Raw genomic sequence first — 26,531 nt, 5'->3', positions numbered from 1 at the left:
ATTATGTTAAAGTTTAAACAATGGTATTTCAAAAGACCAAGTTAATTTTCTAAAGTATCCCTTTGTTGGGGGGTGGGGCATCTTTCTGATAGGTAAATTATTCTTCTACATGTTAAGATAGAAGTGAGTGCCCGGATTTTTTTTTTTTTTTTTTTTTTTTCAGTCTTGATTGTTCCAGCAGCACTTAGCTATTTTGCGTTCTATTCTTTGAGGCTTCCAATTGAGTGGTTCTCAACACTGGCTGCACCTTGACTTGACTCCTAACCTGACCATTTAATAGAATCAAAATAAACAGGTAGAGGACTAGGTATCAGTATTTTTAACATTATGCAAGTGAAACATAATGTACAGCTAAAGTTTCAATCTAATAAACTTGAAACAGCTTAACTGATCAGATGATCCCATGATACTGATATCACACTGAAACTGGCTACCAAATTCTAACAGTTCAAAAATTGAATTAATTTTATGGCCCTAATTAGGCATTCACTTAACTTATTCATTCTATTTTGGTCTTTTAGCTATGGAAGGAAAGTTGAATTAGTACCGTGTGATTCTTAATTTATTATAGATCTCTGACCATCTGATGAGGCTAAGGATACACTCTCCAGAATACTGCATGTTTGTACAAAACTTTAAGTACAATATTCAATATTCCCAGATGTGTGAAACCAGCCATCTCTCTCTCTCTCAGGCACAAGCCTGAGAACATAACTGACTTAAAATCAGGCAAACATCAAATCAGTACAAAATAGAGTTTTTAACAGTTAGAGAGCTTCCTTATAATATAATACTGTGAAGGCATTAAGGAAAATGATCATGTGAAAATAATATAGAAAAGTATTTAGAAAAAAATAAGTGAAAAGAGTATTGGTCAAAATTATATATATACACTTTGCTTAAATGTGCATGTTATACAGATACAAATTGGAAAAAAAATGCAAATAACAAAAACCAGAAGTGAATTAACACTTTACTGTAAATGTCTTTTAATAAAATATATTTGCCATAAAAATTACAACAAACAAGTATTGTGCTATTTAAGGGGATGATTTTTATTGTCTTGCCTTCACAGAAGACATGGCAGGATTAAACAACACCAAATTACTTGGAAGAAGGTACTGCAGAAACCAACTGTGTTAGAAAATTAAATAGGGGCGGGCGCCTGGGTGGCTCAGTGGGTTAAGCCGCTGCCTTCGGCTCAGGTCATGATCTCAGGGTCCTGGGATCGAGTCCCGCATCGGGCTCTCTGCTCAGCAGGGAGCCTGCTTCCCTCTCTCTCTCTCTGCCTGCCTCTCCGTCTACTTGTGATTTCTCTCTGTCAAATAAATAAAAAAAAAATCTTAAAAAAAAAAAAATTAAATAGGGGTTAAAAAAAAAAAGGTAAGAAAGAAAGAAAATTAAAGAGGATCACCAAACCAGGAAGTGCTGCCAAGATGTCAGTTTTTTTAATTATTCAAGCCTCTCTAGGAATAATGATTTAACCAGGAGAATACCATGTATGGCATTGTCCAAAAATGACCTTGATAGCTCGCTCTCGGTTGTTTGGACAATGAACTAGCTGTTGGCAGCTTCCCTATTCTCTCATCTAGAGAGGTTTCATCCACACTCAGCTTCCCATGAGACTGGCAGCCATCTTGGCTGCAGGGGCTGCAACTTCCCATGCCTCTCTAAGGTTTCTAGGGCTGGGCAGCTAGTCTTCCTACACAACTCCTCTAAAAAGAGCTGGCATCTACACAAAAATGATTCAGCAACCAAAAAGTTTGTCTGTATCTCACCGACGAAGTTCTTCTCTACAGGTGTCCTAAAAATGAGTCAGCTGATGGGGCGATGCGGGGAGAATGGACCACAACCCCTTCTCTTCCTACAAACCCTTGAATGGTAAGGTATTCAAAGCCTGTTCCTTAACTCATGCTACCTACTTCTGGGGCACATGAGCTCTCCAAGACACATGACCAACATGAAGGAACCCACATGCCTGGTGGGTTGAGCAAGGTGGGATGCAGAGGGCAGTAGCTTTCACAGGCAAAGACCAATATAAGTGGGCCCAAACTTTATGAACTACTCTCAGATATTCAGGGTTTCTCTTGGGGAGTATGCTGCTTTGCTCTTCATAGATAGCTATATATCTACAGCAATACACACTGGTCTAACAAATTTTATGTTTAAAAAAAAGCTTGTTGAAAAGCAAGTAGTAGGGGCACCAGGGTGGCTCAGGCAGTTAAGTGGCTGACTTCCGCTCAGGTCATGATCCCAGGGTGCTGGGATTGAGCCCTGCATCAGCTCCCTGCTCAGCAGGGAGCCTGCTTCTCCCTCTTCCTCTGCCTGCGGCTCTCCTTGTGCTTATTCTCTCTCTCTGTCAAATAAATAAATAAAATCTTTAAAAAAAGAAAAAAGCACATAGTAAATTTCCATTTCAGTTTTATATATATTTATATATTTATATATATATTTACATATACCAAAAAAATCCAAGTACGCATATAAAAACTCTTAGAAATATATCTAAAAGGGGGGTAAGGAACATGGCAGACATGCATTTTTATCTAAGTCTTACACTTCTGTAGTGTTTGGATTTTTTATAAAAAGATTGTAATACATATATAATCAAGACAAAATAAACATCAAAAACCCAAGCTTCTTAGTTTTATTTTAGACGGAGTTCTGAAACTTAATTTCCTATAAGAAAATATAGAATTGAGTCAGTTTGTAATTAAGCAATTACTCTCTAGACCACTCTGGATGCCTACTAGGCCAAAATGTTTTGGCCCTTTTGCCAGCTTCAGTTCTGCTATAAACAACGCAAAGTGATCAGAACCTAAAAATACTTCTAGATGAAACTTGATAATTTGTTCCACAAAGTTGGCCATTTGCTTGATTTTATCAACTCAGTCAAAAGGTTTTAACTAGTATATTTGTGTAGACCTGAATTCATCATTGCTTTAGACAAAACTGGGCGTTTTCCAAAGGATTGTTCTTTAGATCCCTAATTTGTTTCTCCTAATCTGCCACCTTGTAAATTGGACAGATATCTCTGGAATCTGGTGATCCTTTCCACAGACTCTCAATAAAAACTCCCACTCATGGTCATATCTGGTCCCTATTTCTTGTCCATTTTAGAAGTTCTTAATGGAAAGGGTGCCTGACTGGTTCAGTTGGTTAAGTGTCTGCCCCACATGAGGGGAAGGTGTCTGCTCAGCATCCCTCTTCTGCTCCCCCTGCTTGTATTCTTGCTCTCTCTCACTGTCAAATAAATAAAATCATTTAAAAACAAGTGTTTCTTTTTTGAGGATTTTGTATATTTATTTCAGAGAGACAGTGAGAGAGAGAGAGAGACAGCATGAGGAAGCATGCTCCCCATTGAGCTGAGAGCCTCATGTGGGGCTTGATCCTAGGACCCTGAGATCAAGACCTGAGCCAAAGGTAGCTGCTTAATTGACTGAGCCACCCAGGTGCCCCCCCCACCAAAAAAGTTCTTAATGGAAAAATAGACTGGTCATGATTTCAAGTAAAAATTGCTAATCAAGATACTGGACTATGTCGTTGGTTGCAAACTCTCATTCTATCTCTCTCTTTTTTTTTTTTTAAAGATATTCTTTATTTTCAGAGACAGAAAGTGAGTACACTAGCAGGGGAAGGCAGGGAGGGGCAGAGGGAGAAGGAGAGAGAAGATTAAGCAGACTCCACATTGAGCACAGGGCTCTACTCTGGGCTAGATTTCAGGACCATGAGATCATGAATTGAGCGGAAATCAAGAGCCATCTGCTTAGGACTGAGTCACCCAGGTGTCACATGAGCCTGCATTCTTAAGAGTTTAGCTTTGCTAAGATGGTCAGGTTAAGTAAAGGAAGCGAATAGCATAAGATAGCATTCATAAAATTGTTTTGAGTGAGTAAATTAACACATCAGTAAGGGCAATTATTTAACAGTCCATTGTTCTTTTTCTAAAGCTGAAAAAATATTTCTGAGAACAAATAGAACAATTTAACCTAAATTATCTCCATATCTCTTTCCCAAATTATTTTAGACTTCATTATTTTATTGTGTCATTTGACTAATTCTGTCATTTGACAAAACAGTTTTCTTGGATTCTACAGTTTAGTCTGGCAAGATTAGCTAGTATCTGTAGATGGTACCAAGATATCCCAGCTGTCTGGAATACCTCAGCCAAACGATGGGCATGGTGCACCTCTAACTTTCTAACCAGCAGCTCCAGCAAGTCAGAACACTCTGAGCATCCTGGGATTTTGTGAAAGTCAGAGGACTATAAATGTATATTATCTTATCTGGTTTTTCTTTCATATATGCAAAAGTCAGTCTGTTAAACACATGCATTTTTCTTCCTAAACATCAAACATGTATCCCCAGCAACACTTTTTTTGGTCCATGGATGGAATTCACTTGCATATGTTTGACTTGTTTAGATCAACATCTTGCATGAAATCTACAAAAAAAAAAAAAAAAAAAAAAAAAAGCAAGGAAGAGGAACCTGGACTGGTACACATCAAAGGTACATCTTTGGATATAAGATGTACAGTTTAATTTAACATTTAACAGTAAAACAGATTGCATCTTTAATAAGTGGAATTAACTTTCTATTTTCTGACATTCCATCATTGCTAACAGTTTGTCATACGATTATTTAAAATCAAAATAGAAATGGGGTGCCTATGTGGCTCAGTCAGTTAAGCATCTACCTTCAGCTCAGGTCATGATCTCAAAGACCTGGTATCAAGCCCTGCATCGGGCTCCCTGCTTGGGGGGAAGTCAGCTTCTCCCTCTCCCTCTGCCACCACACCACTCCTGCTCTCTCTCTCTCTTTCTCTCTCTTGCTCATGCTCTCTCTCTCAAATAAACAATAAAATCTTAAAATTAAAAAAAAAAAAAAACAAATAGGCAGGATGAGTGAAAGGGAGTAATCCCTTGTAATAAGGCAATCGTAAACAACATGCAGATACTTTCTCCTTTCATCACTAATTATTTATTTAAAGGTAATACTTGGTGATACCTGTATTCTTAACTCCCATATGTTTTACATGTAATTGGTTAAGTAGTTGAAATGACTAAAGTCTCTTTGGTTAGTCATTAAACTCAAATTTATTGCATGTTCAGGAGGCACTGTTAAGGTTCAACCTTAACAGGGGGGCCTCTCATGAGGAACTGTGTTTATTAACTGGACTACTTAAACTGAGGGTAGATGAGAAGGACACTGTGGAAATGGTAGGACGGAGATGCATTCACATGATATTGAAACATGAGCTTTGCTGTGAAAACAAATTATCATAAGGAAATCCTGATTCCCTACACTTCTGAAATACCTCTTTACTGATTACAGTAACCATTGTTTCAGATGGCTAACAGAGAACATTTTAAGAAGAAATGGAAAGGGAAGTTAAATTCACATAGTAACAGCTTTAAGTAAAATTTCTTGCTGGTGAAACAAAGCAAAATCTCTGCTTATTAAAATCCGTGGCTAGTGCCAACATGGTTCACAGGATGGTTTGAGGAGCAAGAGGGGTAGATGTTTCCTCGTGGAATCACACACTTAAGCTTTCTACTAAAATTAGGTGCCCAGGGTTCACCTATGATAACAAAGGTGTTGCAAGGGAATTATGACAGTTCTATTGTTTGACTTTCCCATTTCTGGACAATACAACTGCTCAGTGAAATTAGCAGAGACTTTTATCAGAATGCTTTTCTGATAATTGGGTCAAATTAGCAGCTACACTTGGAAGTTGAAATCAACATTCCTTTGTAAGTGTCACTGATCCAGAAAATAGAATATGCTGGGCCCTTAAAAGATCTCTGGTCATTCATGAATCATATGTGCAAAGTTAATGCAATAAAAACACACCTATAAGTGGAAATCTTCTGTATGTTTTCTGTAAGTGCACATACTTTGAATTTCCATCTTTTTGCAAAAGCATTGGAGGATGGAACAATCTTTTCAGAATACAAATTTAACTATGTTATGGAACTCACCTTCTCACCTACTGACACCCTTAGCAGTTTCCTTTAATTCTTAGGATATAAGGATAAACTCCTTAATGTAGTCTGCATGGCTGTGCCTCAGTGGGTCCCTACCCTCTTCTCTAGCTACTCTGTTACTTTGTGTTCCTGTATCTTGGCCTCACTGGCCTTCTTTTGGCAAATTGTACTCTCCATCCTACTTTCATGTGACAACTCTACACATGTTGCTTTCTGAATACTTGTCTTCTACTTATTTTATCTTCTTGGTTCTCCTTTCTACCACCACTGCTACTGCCACCAATACCCTAACCACAATTACTACTAGAATACACACACAAACCCCACACACACCCCTTCCAACTTAGCTCACGTTTTATATTCTAATAAATAGTTCCCAATGTCGCCCACATGCTCTCAAAGAAAACCCTAAACCCAAGCCAAAACAAAACAAAAATCCTGGTCTCCCTGTTACAAAATCTTCTAGCACTGCAAAACAGTTATCATTGCTTTAATTTTACATATATCTTTGGACCTTTTAATGTCCACCTCTCCATGGGAATTGGGACTCTGTTTCTTCTCATTATTATTTACCCAACATCTAGCATGAAATCAAGACAGAGTGGATACTAACACCTAAATATTATTGAAATGAGAGAATGAGTGAATCAATCAACCAATCAAATATGTACCCCTTTTCCATGATAGATTCTAATTCACTGGGCAAAATTCAGTCTGAAGGAGTGATTTTAAAATTAGTTATGCTCAATTCTTTTGTAAGGATTGGGCTAAGTACTTTGCTTGTCTTTAATACCAGCAACTTCCCAGTAAAGTAGATATTATGATTCTCATTTTACAGATGGAGAATTTTAAACTCACTTGAGCTTAGTAACTTGCCCAAAGAAACACATCTAGTAAGAGAAAGCAACATGGTTATGCTGAAATTTGGGGGGTTTTATAGTTTTTTAGGATTTTCTATAAAACAAGGAGTTATGATAACTACATTAAATGAGCATGGGTATAATTTGAATTTAGGGTGATTCTATTTTAAAGCACTGAAAATACTTTTGAATGTCAGCTCTAAAAATTATGGGCTATAACAAAAACTGAAGTATCCAAATGGAGCCAATGTTTTCAGTGTTGGGAATTAAGGAGGTAATCACATGACATATAAATTAGAATACATACATTAGAATTATTTGTGAAGAGTTAAGCAGGATTTCAGAACTTATGTATGATTTCAAAAACTAAACTTTATTTTCGTTCCAGAACAATCAATTTACTACCTTGGAACCACTAATGTGTTCACAGTTTTACCCTCCAAAAACCTGCCTCTAGTTCCAAAGACTCTAATTAATTAGGTAATTATTTTCCATGAGCCCAAATGGTCATCTGCGGTGTGTGTGCAGGTTCGACACCCTTTACACTTTCACCCATTTGCAGAAGTCAACATTTCCATTCCAGGAATGGAAATGATCAGAATGCTAATGGGGCTCCCAGGAATAAAACAGACACCATGCATTTGGCCACTGCCTGACCCTGAGATGGTATGGTTTCATTCTGTCAAGACCAGTCAGTGAAAGTCATCATAAACTGAAAAAAAGACTCTCACTTGGTCCTCTTACTCTGTTCTTTCCAACATTTCCAAACATCAAATATTTACTAGTTAATATTATGTGCATGGCCCTCAAGGTACTACGAATGGAGTAAGAAAGATTTAAAAAAGATTTTTAAAATCTTATCCTGAGACTTTTGTTCTAATTAGGGAAGACAGAACTAATTTACATGGGATCATTAGAAAACTTAAGTGAGAAACTGTAATATGAATTGTTATGAACTGTGTCCTCACTCCCACAAGAAAATTCCTATGTTGAAATCATAAGCCCTAGTATCTTGGAATGTGATTGCATTTGTAGGTAGTATCTTTCAGGTGGTATTAAGTTAAAATTAAGTTTTTAGCATGGACCCTACTCAAATAGAACTAGCGTCCTTTATCTTTTTAATTTGTATTTATTTTATTTTTAAAAATATGTTATTTGTTTATTTGACAGAGTTCACAAATAGGCAGAGAGCCAGGCGGGGCAGTTGGAAAGCAGGCCTCCCGCTGAGCAGATAGCCTGATGTGGGGCTCAATCCCACATCATCATCCCATGGACCCTGGGACCATGACCTGAGCTGAAGGCAGAGGCTTTAACTCACTGAGCCACCCAGGTGCCCCTAGGACTAGTATCCTTTAAAAAGAGGAGATCAGGGCATACAGAGGGGAAGACCATGATGATATTGAGAGAAAACAACCATCTACAAAGCTAAAGACAGGCTTCAGAAGCTGACATCTTGATCTCAGACTTCCTGCCTCCAGAACAATGAAGAAATAAATTCCTAATGTTTAAGGCACCAGTCTGTGATAATTTGTTATAGCAGCCTAAGAGAACATATACAGACTCTCTTAAAGAATAATGTAGGGCAGGAATGAGCCAGGATGTGTGGAAAGTTTTGCGTGGGACATGGGGTCAGCATTGAACATAGACAAAAACCAGGTGAAAGAGAGAGAGGCAGAGAGATGCTATTCTGGAAGAGCAGCAGCTCAATGCAGTAAGCATAATAACTTGTAGAGGAAATAATTTAGTCATTGGCAGCAGCCTCTAAAGTCTTTGAACCTTTGCTCTTTGTTCATATTAAGTATTACTGTCTTTCTATTAACATTTTTATTTGTTTACATTGAATAGAAAATTTTAATTTATATTAATCATAATATGTAATTAAAAGGGCTACACTCACATGGAGAGAAACATACACATTATCATACATATTTAAGTCTTGAAATAGATAACCCAATAAAAAATGACTGTGTAGGCAAAATACTATTGAAGCACTATAAATCCAACTTTATTTTTATGTTATTTCCTATGTACCCAAAAATTATACATGTAAAATGAGACAGGATCCCTGCAATAGATGACATTAAAAAAGAAAAAAAAAAAAAACACCAAAAAACTATGAGTAGATTGATATTTGTCTCCCATCATCCACATTATACACATTTATCATCCAAAGCTTCAAGGATTTTTTTCTGAAGTTTATACATATATTCATGATCATATGTTACTGAAGCATTTAAGCAGATAGTCTCATGGCAATGCAAATAAAAAAATAAATGTTAAAATACTTCTTTTCTATTCCTGACTCCCTTTTAAAACGAACTGACAGACAGAGAGACAGACAAAAACTTGTAGGCATTGCCCACATCTGTTTACACTTGCAATTTTCAGAACATGTTTAAAAGCAGCACTGAGGTGAGTAATTTCCAATCCGGAAAATGGCAAGCCAGCACAGAACCACAGTTGTTCATTTGCCCAAAAAGCAGGTGAGAATACGTATTTCATGAACATTCCTTATATCTTCTTACTCTCAACAGTAACAACCCCTTCCCCCATCTTCCTGTACCATCACAGCCCCCCTTCCTTAGAAAGAGAAGTGTGTGTGAATGCCACTGAACATTCTTACCGGTAGCAGGTAGGATGTCATACTTTACTATTCACATTATTTTTAATTTTTTGGTTCTGGTGTTTAGGAGCCATTTGTTCTACATCAGGCAGGTGCATTTTCTTTCAGCATAAAGGAAGAGGAAAATGAAAAGTACTTACCTAAAAAACAAAACAGAGAAAGCAAAGGGTTAAAATGAATTCAGGGAAACACCTGAAAGCTGGACAAACCACTGAGGTGGGGGTAAAGACCTCTAAGGCCCCTGAGAGCACTAAGCCCTCCAGCAAACACGTGCTCCAGCACATGAAGCAGCCGGAAGCAGCTGAGGAGTGCACACAGAAGGCGCTCACTATTGTGAGTGAACACAGCAAAGGTGTATTCCCTCTTACTTAAGAAAAATGAACAGTAAAGCAAAGTTTTCACATGATATTCTTTTCTATTTTCTAAACAACTTAGATTTATCACAAACCCCACTCTGTGTTGATCATCTCTCTTTGTACTTCAACAGTTTTTGTTGACTGCCGATAATAAGGCTTTTTTTAAGAGACCTGGATTTTGGTGCAGGTTCAACATAGATGGCATCCAAGCTAACATACAAAATCAGATGCAGCATACAATGAAGAATAGCAGGTTTTATATAGATTTAGGAAAAGTTACATTTAAATCATAAATTGCAAATATCTGTGGTTTTCATCCATGTGTCATCTTTGTATAGGTATGATATCTTTGACAATATGCTGATCAAAAAGAGCCCTCCACATTGGGAAAGCAGGAAATGTGCTTGCCAGAGCTTTAGTGACTGATAGTTCTAGAATAGTTGGTAGAAGGCACAGGACATACCAAGTGAAGAAATTTGTTCACTCTGTCAGTTATCAAAAGCCAAAGGAACAGTTCCTTCAAAAGTAATGATTTTCCCATTCTTTTCTTGACAGACAAGAGCCAAGCAAAAGAAAGAATCCCAAGAGAAAAATGTGACTTTTGAGAAAGGAGTGGATGAAGCCCCATTTATATTGAGGACATGGTGCCCAGCTAGAGCTGCCAGCTCAGATGCTGACTGGTGAACCAACACAAAGGATGGAGGCACACAAAAGCGTGGCTTCCCAAGCACGCAATGTGTCACAGCTCCCTGTGTCACTTCGTAAAAGCCCTATACTCCTAGGACCTACCGGGACCTATTAAATCTGTGTATCTGGAGGTGAGATCTTGGACTTGCCATTTTAAATAAACTCCCCAGGCAGACTTTATCTAGCCAGCCTGGTGCAAATCAACACACTTAGGAACCACATACTAGAAGATCTGGGCTATCTCCTTTTTAAGCACGACTTGTCAGAGATCATTTTCTGAAGTGATCATTCTCTGAAGAGATCATTCTTTGAAGTGAAGTGAATTTCATGATTTCATGAAATATCAATTATAGAGAGAGGGACTATGTCTCTTCTTTATCTAATTTTTCCCCCCAACAAACTGCTGATAAGAAAAAAAAAAAAAACACAAAAACCTAGCATAGCTTATTATTTTAGCTAATAGTGGCCTGTGCCACTAACCATGTTCTTCTCCATTCCTACAATATAACAATTCTTGCTAATAAGATGCATTCTGGGGGCGCCTGGGTGTCTCAGTTGGTTAATCGTCCAACTCTTGATTTTGGCTCAGGTCATGATCTCAGGGTCATGAGGTGGAGCCCTACATTTGGCACCACCCTGGACGTGGGGCCTGCTTAAGATTCTCTCTCTCCCTCTGCCTGTCCTCTCTCAAACCTGCACGCTCTCTCTCTCAAAATAAAATAAAATAAAATAAAATAAAAAACCAAAACGATGCATTCTGCACTCCCACTCAGAGAGGGCACTATTTTCCTTTTTGTTCATTCTGTTGCAGACAGTTGGTAACAATAACAAACAAAACCCTTCCACAGTCTCATCAGGGATTTGATCCAAGAACTAGTCCTGAATGTTGCAGAATGCACAACGAAAATCTCTCTAGTGCAAACTCCCATGAGCCTGAGCAGACCACATCCTTTATCCAAGTCTCTTGACTTAGTATACCTCCATTTTCACATGCTAGTCCTTGAGCTATTTTTATCTACTAATGCAAAATGAGAAGTTGGTTTCTTTCTTTTTCTTTTTTCTTTCCCAGAAAATGTTCTGATTACATACTAAATATTTCTTTGCTTTTGACATTTAGAAATGTTGATCTCATTTTCAGGGTGAACTTCCATATTTAAAAGAATGAAACAGTGCCTCACAGGAGTCTATCAAATTTCATACTATATCCAAAGAGGCTTTCTTTTAGACTAAGGTGCTCTACTGCTAAGGAAAAAAAGAAACAAAAACAAAACAAAACAAAAAAAACCTAGTCATGATTACCAGCAAACTGTGAACTGACCTTAATATTAAAACCTACATTCATCAGAGTCTAAATGGAAATGCCTTTATGTTTCATATTTGCAGGTGAACCTGTATGGCAATTTTAAAAGGTTTTCTACATGTCTATCTCGGCACATAAGCTTTCATTTGGTGTTCCTTACAAAGGAGAAAAGATGATGAAGATTCAAAGAAGGGTACAGGGTTGGCCAGAGTTAAAGATTTGGGGGTGGAGGTCAGTGGAATAATTTAAAAATATCTCCTATATTTTAGAACATAAAAATGGAGGAAAGATGAAATATTGTTAACTGGCACAGGGCTCAAAGGACCACAAAGCAGCACAAATAGCTTTGAGAACCTCTGTAAAGCCAAGATCATCCTAAGACTCACATCCCTCCATACTCTTCCAGCTCATCCCAACCATCCAAGTAACAACAGCTACAAATGCATCATCCAAAGGCAGATGGTTAGAATGGCCTGAAAAATATAAAGTGACATGAAGTTTGGCTCTGACTGTGGCCTTAGTCCAGTAGCACACAGAGTGCTGTCTCCCCTTCCTCAATTTTAGGGTGATCGTATAACATGGTATAGCCCTAAGCCCATAACCAAGTAGCCAAGCTTCCAAAGGTGGCTACTCTGTGTTCAAAATAATTTGTTTATAGCACAGATTTCATTTTTGTATTTATGAAAAAAATGTTAAAAACTATAACTTTCTTTATTCTTTATTCCCCTAGTTTAGGGGCGCCTGAGTGGCTTAGGCAGTTAATGACTCTTTCAGCTCAGGTCATGATCTCAGGGTCCTAGGATCCCTGGTCAGGCTCCCTGCTCAGCTGGAAGCCTGCTTCTCCCTCTCCCTCTGCCCCTTCCCTCTTTCCCCATCAAATAAATAAATAAATAACAAATGATTAAAAAAAAAAAAGGAAATGGTTTAATGTATACATAATAACTAGGGTTATGACATAAGTACCCCTACCAGAGACAGGTCAGACAGGGAAACGAGGTAAACACACAAGGAACGGGGAAGGGCTAATGTTTGGAAAAAGAGGAATCACATATTCTTTTATTCTGCATACTGTCATTGAAAGCCCAACACTTTTTTAAGGCTCAAATTAAGCAGACTTTGTTCACGTTTAGCCAGTTAACCTACAAAGAGTAAGTAAATACAAACCTAAAGTAAATATGCCTGTTTACTGAAGCATCCAGTGAGATTAAGCTGTTACTGAAAATCATACAAAGAACACATATGACAGAAATTTCAGTCTGGACAGTGTTTTGTCATATCGAAAAGCTGCTTTTGTGCTAGGAACAGGAAAGGAGAGAGAGCCAAAAAGCTGGAAGAGAGATCTGCCATGTTCAACCTGGCTCTGAAACCAAGATGGTTTTCATACACCGTAAATCATTTCCCCAAAGGCAACAACCCACTTCACTTGCTGACTTTGCTCCTGAACAGCTTGCCTGACAAATAGCTTTCTCACTAGCTTTCAAAGACATCCTATCTGTGCCCTTCATCTTCTGCAAGTGCATCAATATAAGCTTTCTGTCACCTTGACTTTTAATTTCCCCTTCAGAAAGGAATCTTCTGAATTGTTTTGACAGGTCATATATGTCTCTCAACATAATTCACAAAACTTGTCTTTTCATATGCTTTAAAATTAAGATTGTAGGGGCGCCTAGGGTGGCTCAGTCATTAAGCATCTGCCTTTAGCTCAGGCCATGATCCCAGGGTTCTGGGATCGAGCTCCCATTGGGTTCCCTGCTTGGCAAGATGCCTGCTTCTCCCTCTCCTACTCTCCCTGCTTATGTTCCCTCTCTCGCTGTGTCTCTCTGTGTCAAATAAATAAATAAAATTTATTTATTTAAAAAATGAACTATTGGGATTTCATCAAGATCAAAAGCTTTTGCACAGCAAAGGAAACAGTTAACAAAATCAAAAGACAACTGACAGAATGGGAGAAGATATTTGCAAACGACATATCAGATAAAGGACTAGTGTCCAGAATCTATAAAGAACTTAGCAAACTCAACACCCAAAGAACAAATAATCCAATCAAGAAATGGGCAGAGGATATGAACAGACATTTCTGCAAAGAAGACATCCAGATGGCCAACAGACACATGAAAAAGTGTTCCATATCACTCGGCATCAGGGAAATACAAATCAAAACCACAATGCGATATCACCTCACACCAGTCAGAATGGCTAAAATCAACAAGTCAGGAAATGACAGATGCTGGCGACGATGCGGAGAAAGGGGAACCCTCCTACACTGTTGGTGGGAATGCAAGCTGGTGCAACTTCTCTGGAAAACAGCATGGAGGGTCCTCAAAATGTTGAAAATAGAACTGCCCTATGACCCAGCAATTGCACTATTGGGTATTTACCCTAAAGATACAAACGTAGTGATCCAAAGGGGCACGTGTACCCGAATGTTTATAGCAGCAATGTCCACAATAGCCAAACTATGGAAAGAACCTAGATGTCCATCAACAGATGAATGGATCAAGAAGATGTGGTATATATACACAATGGAATACTATGCAGCCATCAAAAGAAATGAAATCTTGCCATTTGCGACAACATGGATGGAACTAGAGCGTATCATGCTTAGCGAAATAAGTCAAGCAGAGAAAGACAACTATCATATGATCTCCCTGATATGAGGAAGTGGTGATGCAACATGGGGGCTTAAGTGGGTACGAGAAGAATAAATGAAAGAAAATGGGATTGGGAGGGAGACAAACCATAAGTGACTCTTAATCTCACAAAACAAACTTAGGGTTGCTGGAGGGAGGGGGTTTGGGAGAAGGGGGTAGGATTATGGACATGTGCTTTGGTGAGTGCTGTGAAGTGTGTAAACCTGGTGATTCACAGACCTGTACCCCTGGGGATAAAAATATATGTTTATAAAAAATAAAAAATTATATTAAAAAAAAGGAAGGAAATAGGAATGAGAGACAGTCGAGGTAAGAGGAAAAAAGAGAGATAGGGTAAGAAATGAACTCATACAGGTCGTTGGCTCATTCCTCTAATCTCCAAAACTGTCCATCTATTAATGGGGCCACCAGAGAACCACAAAGTGCCCTGAATCTTATGGATAGCTACCCTCCTTACCCATGACCTTAGTTTTACTTTTACTAATCATACTTGAGAGTGGGAGGGAGGAAGCCTTTCACCTGTTTTCACACATGAGAGACAGCTTTATGAAACTGACACCAAGTTTTGCATTAAAGATTTTGACCATGATATAATTCAAAATAAATAAATAAATAAAATAAAGAGGGGAACCTGGGTGGCTCAGTGGGTTAAAGCCTCTGCCTTCAGCTCAGGTCATGATCCCGGGGTCCTGGGATTGAGCCCCACATTGGGCTCTCTGCTCAGCGGGGAGCCTGCTTCCTCCTCTCTCTCTGCCTGCCTCTCTGCCTACTTGTGATCTCTGTCTGTCAAATAAATAAATAAAATTTAAAAAAAAAAATGAAGATTGTAAACCGGTTCCATATTTTCATACTAACCCCTCCTGAAACTTATGCTTAAGACTGCAGGCTGGCCATACTGGGCCTAATTAAAGGGATAATAATTCACAAACTGATTTTTAAAATTAGCAGAGACTGAGTACTCCTGCTTGTTAACAGCTTAAAAGAAACAGAAAGAACCCTGACTATAAATGCTGTCAACCAGCATGGACAAGAAAGACTCAAAGCAGATTGTAGGAGAAGAATTATATTCATGTTCACATGCAGCTTCCTCTCCAGCTGCCTCCCAACCCCACCAAGCACTGTGAAGGGGAGTACATTTAGTCTAGGAACAAGAGCATAGGTCATCTTCTCAGAGACAGATACATTCATGACCCTTAATCTAGTCATATCTGGTTTGAACTACTCTATTTTTTTCATGGAAAAAAAAAAGAGGGGAGAATGTAGAAGCAAAGAAATAAAGAATGACTTTGAAGAAAGCCTAGAATATGGTATGTATAGATTAAATGGTTACAGTGATTAGGGGAAAAAGAAGTTCAAATTACAAAAATGAGTCTAAAATTGGTCTAAAAATAGTCCAAAGGGCAAAGACTTTAGTCTTTTTAAAGTAAGGACAAAATTCTGCAAAAAGCCTGATCAACCCTGCTGTGTTTAAAACTAGATTCTGAAACAAGAAAGCTGTGAAACACAGACATGACAACATACCTTGCAAGTACTCTTTCAAGGCCAGACCCCATGCTAAACCTCTTTCCCGACAAATGATTACTTACCAATAATTTGGAATTTACTGCTTAAGAACATTCCTTATTTTGCTGCAAGTTGTCACAGGGTGAGACTACCTCCCCACAACCTATGCACGGCAGTGATGGGACATGTGGTTTGGTTCCACCATTTATGGAAAGTTCACATTGAATTCTTTTCCTTGTCTTTTTTCTCTTTTTTTTTCTTTAATTTACTCATTGCAGATATTCCCAAGACTATTCTAGATCTTTTGTTTATCACAAAACAAAACTTGCTCAGCGAACTAATTTACTCTCATACTTTTAATTATAGAATGCCTTCCAAATATGTAGTTCAAACCCCAATTTCTAATCAAAGTTCTAACTCCTTCGTTTCCAGTGGCCAGAAAAGAAATGTCACATAATCCATCACAGTATTACAACGATAATCCCACTCTACCCAGGAATTTTTGATGAAGCGATACGCACTATTTTATCTGAGGCCTATAATTAGTTGTACTACGTAGATTGTAGCCAATGCCAAACCACTCCATCAAACCAGCCAATGACACATTTCCTTTCTCTGGAAAATGGTCAGAAAGACTTGGTCAGAATTCCTATTTATTTTGCAAGGACAAGAATTTCATGCTTCTTGTGGGTACCTTCTTAAAATACCTCTGCTTTCACAAAAAGAGCTCTGTGCTAGGGCTTTTCAATGTCCAAATTTCCAGATTTATTATTCCTGGCAATGGATCTGCATTGATTTCATATGTGTTTAAGAAATCTGTGAAGCTAGAGCTCATTCAACCTGTCACTATCACTCCTCATCACCCTCAAGCAAATGGTCAGGCTGAAAGAATAGTGCAGACCACTGAGGACACCCTAAAGTGAGCTGTGAGAGGAAAATGACCAAGAAGATTTGCCAAGTTTCTCATCACTCAACATGTCACTCCAAGTGGGCCAAAAGGAGTCAGTTCTGCTGAATAAAAAATAGAACAACCCTGTAATTGTTCCTTTGACTGTTTCTATATAGAGCTGAGCTTAGCTTAGAATTTATAGATAAACGAGAAAGTATTCTGGGCATTGCATCATTCTTAATTTAATTTTTCCATTAAAGCTGGTCTTGACTGAGAATTTTAAAGGCAAGCAGAGAGGGGCATGTTCTTACATAATTTAAGTCACAGTGCAAGTGATGTGATAAGGGCTAGACTGTCACCCCAGGTGAAATAATACTAATAAGAATGATTTAGTGTTCTGTTCAATTTTGTTTATAAATTCCTCCTTATATATTATTTCTTTTGAGTTTATTATAGGGTAATGTGTACCTATTTATTTTAAGTTAAGGTTCATTATATAACATAGTTCCCCTGGAATATTTTTTTCACCAAAAATATGAGTTAAGCCCCTCTTCCCTATTTAACTACAACCAAATCTCCAAAAGTTTAGGAAAAATAAATAAATAAAATTAAAAAAAAAAAAAAAGATCCTATGCCTGATACACTATGTTTTTCTTCTCTGTTAGGGTAAATGTGGAAGTCTGTATTGAGAAGTAGCTTCAGCCACCCTGGGTCCCAGATTGGCTACAAAGCAGAGCCACCTTGCCAATCTATCTTGAATATGTAGGAAGGGTAAGAAACAAACTATTGTTGTATTGTACTACTGACATTTTGGTTACTGCAGAATAATCTAGCCTATCTTGTCATGACCAATGAGTAGCCAAAATAATAAAATAATAATAACTGCAGCCATAGAGACTTTTATGCTAAAAAGGGGGGTTACTGATGCCCGGTATTTAAGTTCAAAATTGAGAAGCAACAGAAGATTGATTTAATTGCTGCTATCAAGTATAGCAATGGGGTGTATTTCCTCTTTCTTTCTACTAGAAGGGTGTTAATGATTTTTTACCCCAAGAAATGTACTTCTGTTCAACAGAAAAGAAACTAACTTGAAGCAAGATAATTTGGGTTTGATAATGAGAAAAAAAAATAATCTTCAGGTCATGAAGGAAGAGGATGAAACTGAGCAAGGGGTAAACAATGAAGGCTCCTGCCATAGAGAACTATAAGAAGACACAAATCTCCATCACTACCAGATTGTTTCCACTGGTGGACTTCTGTTTTGGAATTCAGAGTAAGAACTGTAAGTTTGGTTTAGGGTTCATCAGAGGGGTTCATGGATTAGTTTAAGAGAGTCTATGACCTTGACTCAACCCATAGCTAAGATGTGTACAGCTCTGACTTTCAGAGAAGGCCTATAGATTTAATCAGATTCTCAAAGGCATCTCTAATCCAAAACAAGGCCAAAAACTAGGGCTAGATACTAGCCCTACTTTCAGAAGGAAAATTTAAGTATAATCTAGTTTTATTCCATAACTCTCTTGTATATGGCAAATCTTTAACCTTACTTTCATCCTCAAATCAGTGTGGAGCACCCCAAGAATTTTTACTTCTGCCATCTTAAACTGAAAATTAGTCTTGCAAAGTGGGAACCCTACTTGAACCCTAACAAGATGTTAATTAGAATTAAGCTCAAGGAATTTGCAGAAGATGTCTTAGAGGGGTTTAGAATTCTCAGTTTTTGGGGTGCCTGGGTGGCTCAGTGGATTAAAGCCTCTGCCTTCGGCTCAGGTCATGGTCCCAGGGTCCTGGGATCGAGCCCCGCATTGGGCTCTCTGCTCAGCAGGAAACCTGCTTCTCTTCCTCTCTCTACCTGCCTTTCTGCCTACTTGTGATCTCTGTCTTTTAAATAAATAAATAAAATCTTTAAAAATTTTTTAAAAAATAAGAAAAAAAAGAATTCTCAGTTTTCTATCTTGTATCTTAGGTCTACTTATGTCTCTTCTTGAAGAGACAAACAAAGGTTGGCTTAGCTTCCCACACATTGCTTTTTTGACAGAATGCTTTTTTTTTTTTTTTTTTGATTGTCAGTCAGAAACTAAGATTTGCAGACACAACTACTGTGAGGCTGAGCTTTTTGACTGCCATATGGCCCAATGTACCCAGGCTTCTAGGGTGTTCCCACTGGCCACCCAAGCCCAAAAAGAAATTATAGGGCAGGTCCTTTAAAAACTCTCTTCTTCCCCTTATATTTCCATCTGTTTCCATTTTAACATTAAAACCATATAAAATAAAGTTCTACAACGAATGTGTAAGTAACCTAAAGTGATGTTTTCTACTTCACCAAGCAGCTCACTAAAAGAAACAAACCAAGGCTCTTAGGCTTTTAAAGCCTTGATTATGTATGTCATCGTGTAGGGAATGAATGAGAAGTAGGAGTTTCTCTCTAGCAATCTATCCAACCTTCTTTCCCTCCATTTTATGGCTAAAATGGTGAAATTAAACTCTGAGTTCTATTTCTGGCTAGGAAAAAATATCTTAGAAAAAAAGCAACACTTGATTCAAGAACACATTATTGTTTTAAAAAAACAAAACTTAATCTAATGTGATAGAAGCCAGGATTTTGGTTACCCTTGTGGGCCAGGGTGGGAGGGCTGGTGACTGGAGTATGGTACCAGGGATCTCTGGAAGACTTGATAATATTCTATTTTCCAATCTGGAAGATGGTTACATAAATATGTTAATTTTGTGGACATTTATCAAGCTGGATGCTTTTATGTAGCTTTTATTTCAGTATATTTATTTATTTATTTATTAATGTAAACTGGAGGTGAGTGGTGGCTCAGTCAGTTAAGCATTCAACTCTTGTTTTCTGAAGTCATGATCTCATAGGATTATCTATCATGAGACAGAGCCCTTCATTGAACTCCACACCCAGCATGGAGCCTGCTTGAGATTCTCTCTCTCCCTCCACCCCTCTCTCCACCCTCTCTCTGTCTCTCTAAAATAAACAAACAAACAAACAAATAAATAAATAAAATGAAAATGTTAACTGATTATAATAGGCCTGGTGAATGCCTAGAAACACATCATTAGCAAAATGCAAGCATATGTATATTGTCTCCGAGGGCCTTATATTTTGGCCATTTTGCCAAATGTGTTCAAATTTACCTCCATTGGAGTTATTCTCTTCTGGAACTTTTATGTAAGTCTGAGATGAGTTGGGATTATCTTGGGTTGGCAAATTCATGTATAACACAGTCTTTTATACAACATTGCCCATTTGGCATTGCATTTGTTCAAATATAGTTTTGTGTTACACACTTTGGAAAACCAAATTGCATGTGGTCAAATGTCCATGTCCCCTCACTCCCATAACTCAATTCAACTTCAACTCAACTTCATGTTGCAAAAGGAGGATATTTTATATAGAAACTATGAGGCCTATAACTACAAAACAAATACCCTGTACTACATTTTAAACAGACAAACTTTGAAATATTGCTTGCAAACTATACTTCTTAATGACATTACAACATGTAACAATAGATGATTTTAAAAGGTAATTGAATTAAATATCACAATAAGTTTCACTGGTCTATAGAGAAATATTCAGAAGTAAGAGTAACACATGAAAAAGAATAATAGGACCATCAGTCTATAAAAACAATCCAGGGAACACAAACATTTCACTATTATTGAATTCAGTAATTTGAATTTCTACTCGCAATTGACAGGAAATATTCTAAGGCAGCTGTAAAAACCACCTACAGAGAGTTAAATTGAGAATATTAATTCTGCTTGAGAAAAAAAGAACTTGATAGTGATATTAAGTTAAACTTTCCTATAATTTGCTTTGCTTGTTTCACTGAACAACAGTGGCTACTAAATTGATTTTACTCTCAAAATAATTATATGAATCAGTATATCTTATTCTTGAAAAGCAAAAACAAAGAGATTATTGATGTTACAAAAATATTAAGGAAAAAGTATGCTTACCACTCGAATTTAAAATACTGGATTTAGTTGAGGACATTAATAATTACCATATGGGAATATCCATATCTTATTTTCTTTTAGGCATTAGTAATTTTTGCCATAGTGGTATCTAATGAGAAATGGAAACAATCTGTGTAACCACAGAGCTGAGGTTTATAACCAGACTACTTTTTCTCAGATAGATTAAAAAACATCTAAACTAAATTTGGGGAAAAGATTGCAGAGGCAGTGTTGAAATTACCTAAAAGAACAACCTGTTTTTAAGAACTTAAGTGTCTGTTTATATGTGAAAGATGGCTATGCTAACTATAAATCATTTTATCTTATTAAATTGGATACAGAAAGATCTTCTATTTGTTAATAGTTTAAAGTTCTAGCTTAGTTTACTCAATGTTCAAGATACTGTGGAATATATAGTTCAGTCATTACATACCAAAGACATTAAAAGCTAAAATATGTGTGTTTGTGTAACAATTTTAACTAAAATCTGCGGCAAAGTTACAGAATTCATTTTTTATTTTGAAAGATAATAACATATCTGAGGATTATTTAAGTGTATTATTTGAATAAATATACCATTCCAAATTATCCTATGTAATCAGTTAATAAGTTTTCTCCTGAGCCATATTCAACTAGATAAAAAGTACTTAACATGTAACCTTGCTCAATGGATTTTTATAAGATTTTAAATAAACTACAGCTATAATACTCTAGTAACAAGTATCTTAAAATATCTTTAACAATGCATAATTATTTACTCTATCTAACCTCAGTAATTTTTAAATACATCTTGCTCTTGGGTGATGGACATGACACATCTCAAAAAATACCACGTAAAAAAGAATTGATAGAATGACAAAAATATTCAATGCACAAGACAAAATCATGGGCTCAGAATAACTGGTGATGGTTTGAAACATAAGTGCCTATTAGAGTTATCTGGGGAGCTTCCTGAAAATACGGATGCCCAGGCCTGCTGTTGAGAGATTCTGATTCAACGTGCCTGGATTTCTTCATCTTCCAACATTCCCCCAGGGGATTCCAAAGCACTGCTAGGGCTGGAAGACCCACTCCGCAACAACTTCTACACAGATACTGTGCTAATAAGAACATAGTCTGCCCTCACCACCACAGTTAAAGTCTAAACGATTCCAGATCAATACCTAAGTATGTTTTTGACTCTTTTCCTTTGATCTGTCCTCAGAAGAAAGAGAGATGAAGTAATACAACTTCCTGTTTATTACCTCTTCCACCCTTGATTGTGTTTTCAGATGTCCCATTTGGATTTTTACCTTGGATCAGCATATTATAGTGTGGGCTCCTGGCCAACAGGAAACTTGTGTAACAAGTGGCATGGCCTGTGACAGGTTTAAAACTAATAGATTTGACTGACCTACCTGTAGTAAGAATACGTACAACTTGGTGAAACTTTTTTCTCTGTTAAATTTACATATCTATATGTGAATGTATTATGCTGGGTGGGAAAATAAAAGTATTTCTGCATCAGGTTGTTGGGCTCTCTGGCACTTCTGGCTGTTTCCCCTTTTCTCACAGTTAAAAAATTGATGCAATTCTATAACCTATGAAGAGTAGTAGTTTATCCAGCCATAATTCTAATCAAAGCAGCGGAGAACTCATAAAGATACTTTCTTTTTTTTTTTTTTTTTAAAGGTTTTATTTAGGTTTTATTTATTTATTTGAGAGAGAGAGAGCATGAGAGGGGAGAAGGTCAGAAGGAGAAACAGACTCTCCATGGGGCTGGGAGCCTGATGCGGGACTCCGAGTTCATGACCTGAGCCGAAAGCAGTCACTTAATCAAGTGAGACACCCAGGCACCCATAAAAATGCTCTCTAATAGAATAACTATGGCAAAGATCCTGTAAATGCAGATCGGGGTAGGGAGGGTATGCAAATTAATTTCTAATTTCCGCTGTTACAGATTATCTTGTCTTTTTCTCTCAATATTTCACTAGTATCTTGTGGCAAACAAAATAGTCCTCCTACTCACAGGGGACATTTTTGGAAGCTGTGTTTTTAATTCTGTTTTTTCAACAGTAAAGATTTTTATAAGTGTGAACACTTCCATAACTTCATTAAAAGGGAAAATTTCCAAAATATTTGTCCACGAATATTCTATGACACTTTTTAGTCAACTATTCAGTGATGATTTTAAATTTGCAAAGTTATCAAGAAGGGTGTGATAATTTACCTAAGAGAAAATGATGCTGCTTTTGACAACATTATTATTCATGGACATGGAAAGTATGTATACCTCTTTGAAAAAACTGTCCTTTCAGCATGTAAAGTGTTAACAAGCTTCCCTGTATGCTCTGAATGGCCTACAATAAACATTATCAGTGTCACAGATGACTTCCCTTATTTTATTTCTCACTTTTACCCAACACCCAAGTTCTGGTCCCACTTGGGTTATTCAAGAACTTTTCTATTTTTTTTCATTCATGATGGGCACTCTAGATGCACTATCATGGTGCTTAGCCATGTTGGGTCATCAAGAATCACCAGCAGTGAAGTCTGTGGAACCAACATGCTAGGATGGGGCACCTTACAAAGCTAGGCATACTTATGGGCATGTGGTTTCATTCAAATAATTTTGTATCCTTCCAAAAAATTTTTTTACTTGACCTACTTTTATCTCTGTTTATTCATTCACTTATTGAGGCCCTACCATGTGTCAGAGAGATAATATTATTTAACATGGCAAAATGGTCCCTGCCTTTAGGGAATCCTCTTCTTTATAAGCAAATTGCCCCTACTAAAATAGTTTATATCATTCTCCTCCCTTGAAATGAACTTAAAGTCAAAGGTTACATGCTTTAATGTTTGCAGAGTAACCAAGATAGCAATAACCAGGCAGCACCATGCACATGGTACACCTGAACTCAATGACTGTGTACCAAGGTGATTGTGGGAGCTCTTTCTCTCCCATTTCTCCAGAGGCCCTAAAAAAAGTGAAAGACATGGGGCACCTGGGTGATTGAGGAGGTTAAGCTTCTGACTGTTGATTTTGGCTCAGGTTATGATCTCAGGGTCCTGGGATTGAGCCCTGCATCAGGCTCTCTGCTCAGCGGGGAGTCTGCCTTTCCCTCTCTCTTTCCCTCTCCCCCAAATCGTATTCACATACTCTATGTCAAATAAATACATAAAGCAATAGAAGGCAAATAATCCCACACCCTGGAGTTGCTAGATGATCTTATAGGACTTGTGAAGGAGCAGATTTTCTGATTCTTAGCTGACATCCCACACCCAGCTTCTAAAAGAGGCCCAAAGGACCAATAAAGAAGAAACAAGAAACTTAAGACAGAATTTCTCTTGAGAGAGTTGTAGGCATTTTGAGTCTCACTTCTCCATTGGTTTTTTAAGGCAGTGGAGGAAAAGACAAATATTTTCTGACTGTGTTTCACAAGTCCTACTTGTTCAACTGGACAGTTGTACTTTCTGATAAATTGGGAAGTAATATAATGTCAGCAACCCATTACCCCCCCCCCAAAAAACCCCAAAAAGTATGAATCAGGAATTCTAGGATGGGTTTAGCACCATCTAGCTCTGTTTCTATATACATCATTAGATACGCTGAGCCATACCTGCTTCATCTCTAAAATGGGATTGAATTAGGCCTGCAAATGCTGCAAATGTAAACCTCCCTAAAATCTCTGGCCCCTCTTCTCTGCTCTGTAAGTACCTCTCGGTGAATGGTGGGGAAAGGATGTTCCAAGCAGTACCAAACTCCCTGGCCAGAATACTATGGTCTTTCCCAACATTAAGATTCTACGATTTGACTTTTTTTGGAAGTAAAGCCCTTGATCACTGTGGGGTTCCCATCACTATCACCATTAATACAACCTCTTCATCAAAACTATTCCTTACTTTGTGGACATGATTCTTTTTATACTCTTTGTGCATATGAGATATACTTCACATGAAAAATAACAATACACCAAAAAAGACTGCAGCTCTCTCTGGGTTGCTAATTAACAAATGACAGACATTTCTACATAGCTGGATTTATTTGAGGCTTCTTCTATTTTCTATCATTAAATATTTTAACTCCTTAAAAAATAATTTTGGAAAACTGCTTCAGTAATCACGTGCTTATTGAAACATGCTGGTTCAACTATGGTCTATACTGTCTACTCTCTAGGGAATGAATTAAGGGAAAAGAGAGGGACCATTTATTTTGGCATTGTTCTTTAAAACACTCTTTAAAATGAACCCTGCTAGAATGGTGAGCTCTATAAAAAGTGATTTTGTCATTTCAAATACGCTGAGACAAAGATTATCTTTGTAAAGTAATTGGTGAATATGCTCCTGAAAATGCAAGGTTTTTCATAAGCTATTCAAAATAAATTTTTAAAATATCAAAAGAAAAAATTAAGTAATTTTTCTCTTGCTTTTGAAAAAAAAAATATATATATATATATATATATTATTTATTTATTTATTTATTTATTTTTATTGAAACAGACCCAAGTAAGGTATTGTGGTATACTAGGTAATAAAACCAGGTTTTGAAAGTGTGCATATATCATTATCATAACAGTGCAAACCTTTTTGACTCTTGCTTAATGGTCATCAGGAGAGGCATCTTTCTAATGGCAATTACCATCTTATGTTCCTTGTTAATAAAACCCCATATTTTGCTATATCCCATAGGAATTCAATCATTATTTACACAGAAATATATATACTTGGAAGTATTTTTAAAATCTTTTAAATAAGAAAATTATGTGAGCATCTCACATATTTTACCTTGAGTCCATTCCCTTCTTGAAAGTCAATAGATAAAAACATCAATAATCTTTAAAGTCTTTTACTATTCTTAAGGTCCTGCCTAAGGCAGCAGAGTTGCCAAAGGGGTACTCTTCCTGGTTGCTTTTGTTTGAGTGACTGATAGCAGCCAGGGACCAAAAGAGGTAGTGAAATGTACATTTCAGTTGGTGTCAAAATGACCATACATAAAGTTCACCAGCATGTATGTTCTGTTAGGACTAGTTGCCTGGCAACAATGGCAACTGTCTCCCCACACTGGACTCAGGATGCAAATTAGTGTTTAGTAACACACCTGCACCTCCCTTTGTCTCTAAGACTGACTCATATTTACTGGAAAGGACCAATGCTCTCTTCTTCCTTATTAAGGCTAACATTAATGATCATTAACTAAGTGGGCAAACATTTGCAGTATAAACACTGAAATTGAACTAAAGTGGCAAAGAGTATTATCATTCCTGTTCCAGGGGCAATAGAGCTGCATTTCAACAGGAAGAACACAGTTTACTGGGGGTTAGGGACAAGCACATCCTGGTTTTCACTTGGGCCTCTTTCCATTATGGGGCACCCTCGACACAGCTCTGCTGGCTCCCCCGGCTGTGCCCTTCTTCCCGGTAGCACCAACTATAAAGAATTCCAACTAAGTCAAACATCTCTGGATAATGCCACTGGTACCCAGGCTTCCCTATGACTGGAAAATTCTTAGAAAGCAAGTCAAAGCTATAGTTCTTCAAGGGTTTCACATCTGTATACACCAAGCAAAATATATTTATCTTAATACTAGTACTAACTAGTGATTAAGTAGCTGGTAAATAATGTTCTCATTTTCATGCCCCACATGTAATACACTGTGTCTGTCTAAAGCCAACCAATTAGCATATCTTTATTTTCCCAGAATGGTCCTATACATC

The 26,531-nt window shown here is 37.4% G+C and overlaps 1 protein-coding gene across 18 annotated transcripts in view; it reads right to left on the bottom strand.

Annotated features, from left to right (window-relative positions):
- Window positions 1-26,531, bottom strand: part of PDE4D (phosphodiesterase 4D) — a 1,511,392-nt gene that overhangs the window by 443,244 nt on the left and 1,041,617 nt on the right. The window contains exon 1 of one of the 18 annotated variants that reach the window (XM_082725930.1): window positions 25,603-25,742. The exons of the other annotated variants lie outside the window; for them this stretch is intronic. Within the exon in view, the coding sequence (XP_082582056.1) occupies window positions 25,603-25,613 (11 nt within the window). The 5' untranslated portion in view covers window positions 25,614-25,742. Of the gene's footprint in view, window positions 1-25,602; window positions 25,743-26,531 lie in introns of those variants that run through there. 18 annotated transcript variants of the gene reach the window in all.

The sequence above is a fragment of the Mustela nivalis genome, assembly GCF_964662115.1.
Source record: "Mustela nivalis genome assembly, chromosome: 3".
NCBI classification, from domain to species: domain Eukaryota; kingdom Metazoa; phylum Chordata; class Mammalia; order Carnivora; family Mustelidae; genus Mustela; species Mustela nivalis.
This window is presented reverse-complemented; position numbering and strand designations above follow the sequence as displayed.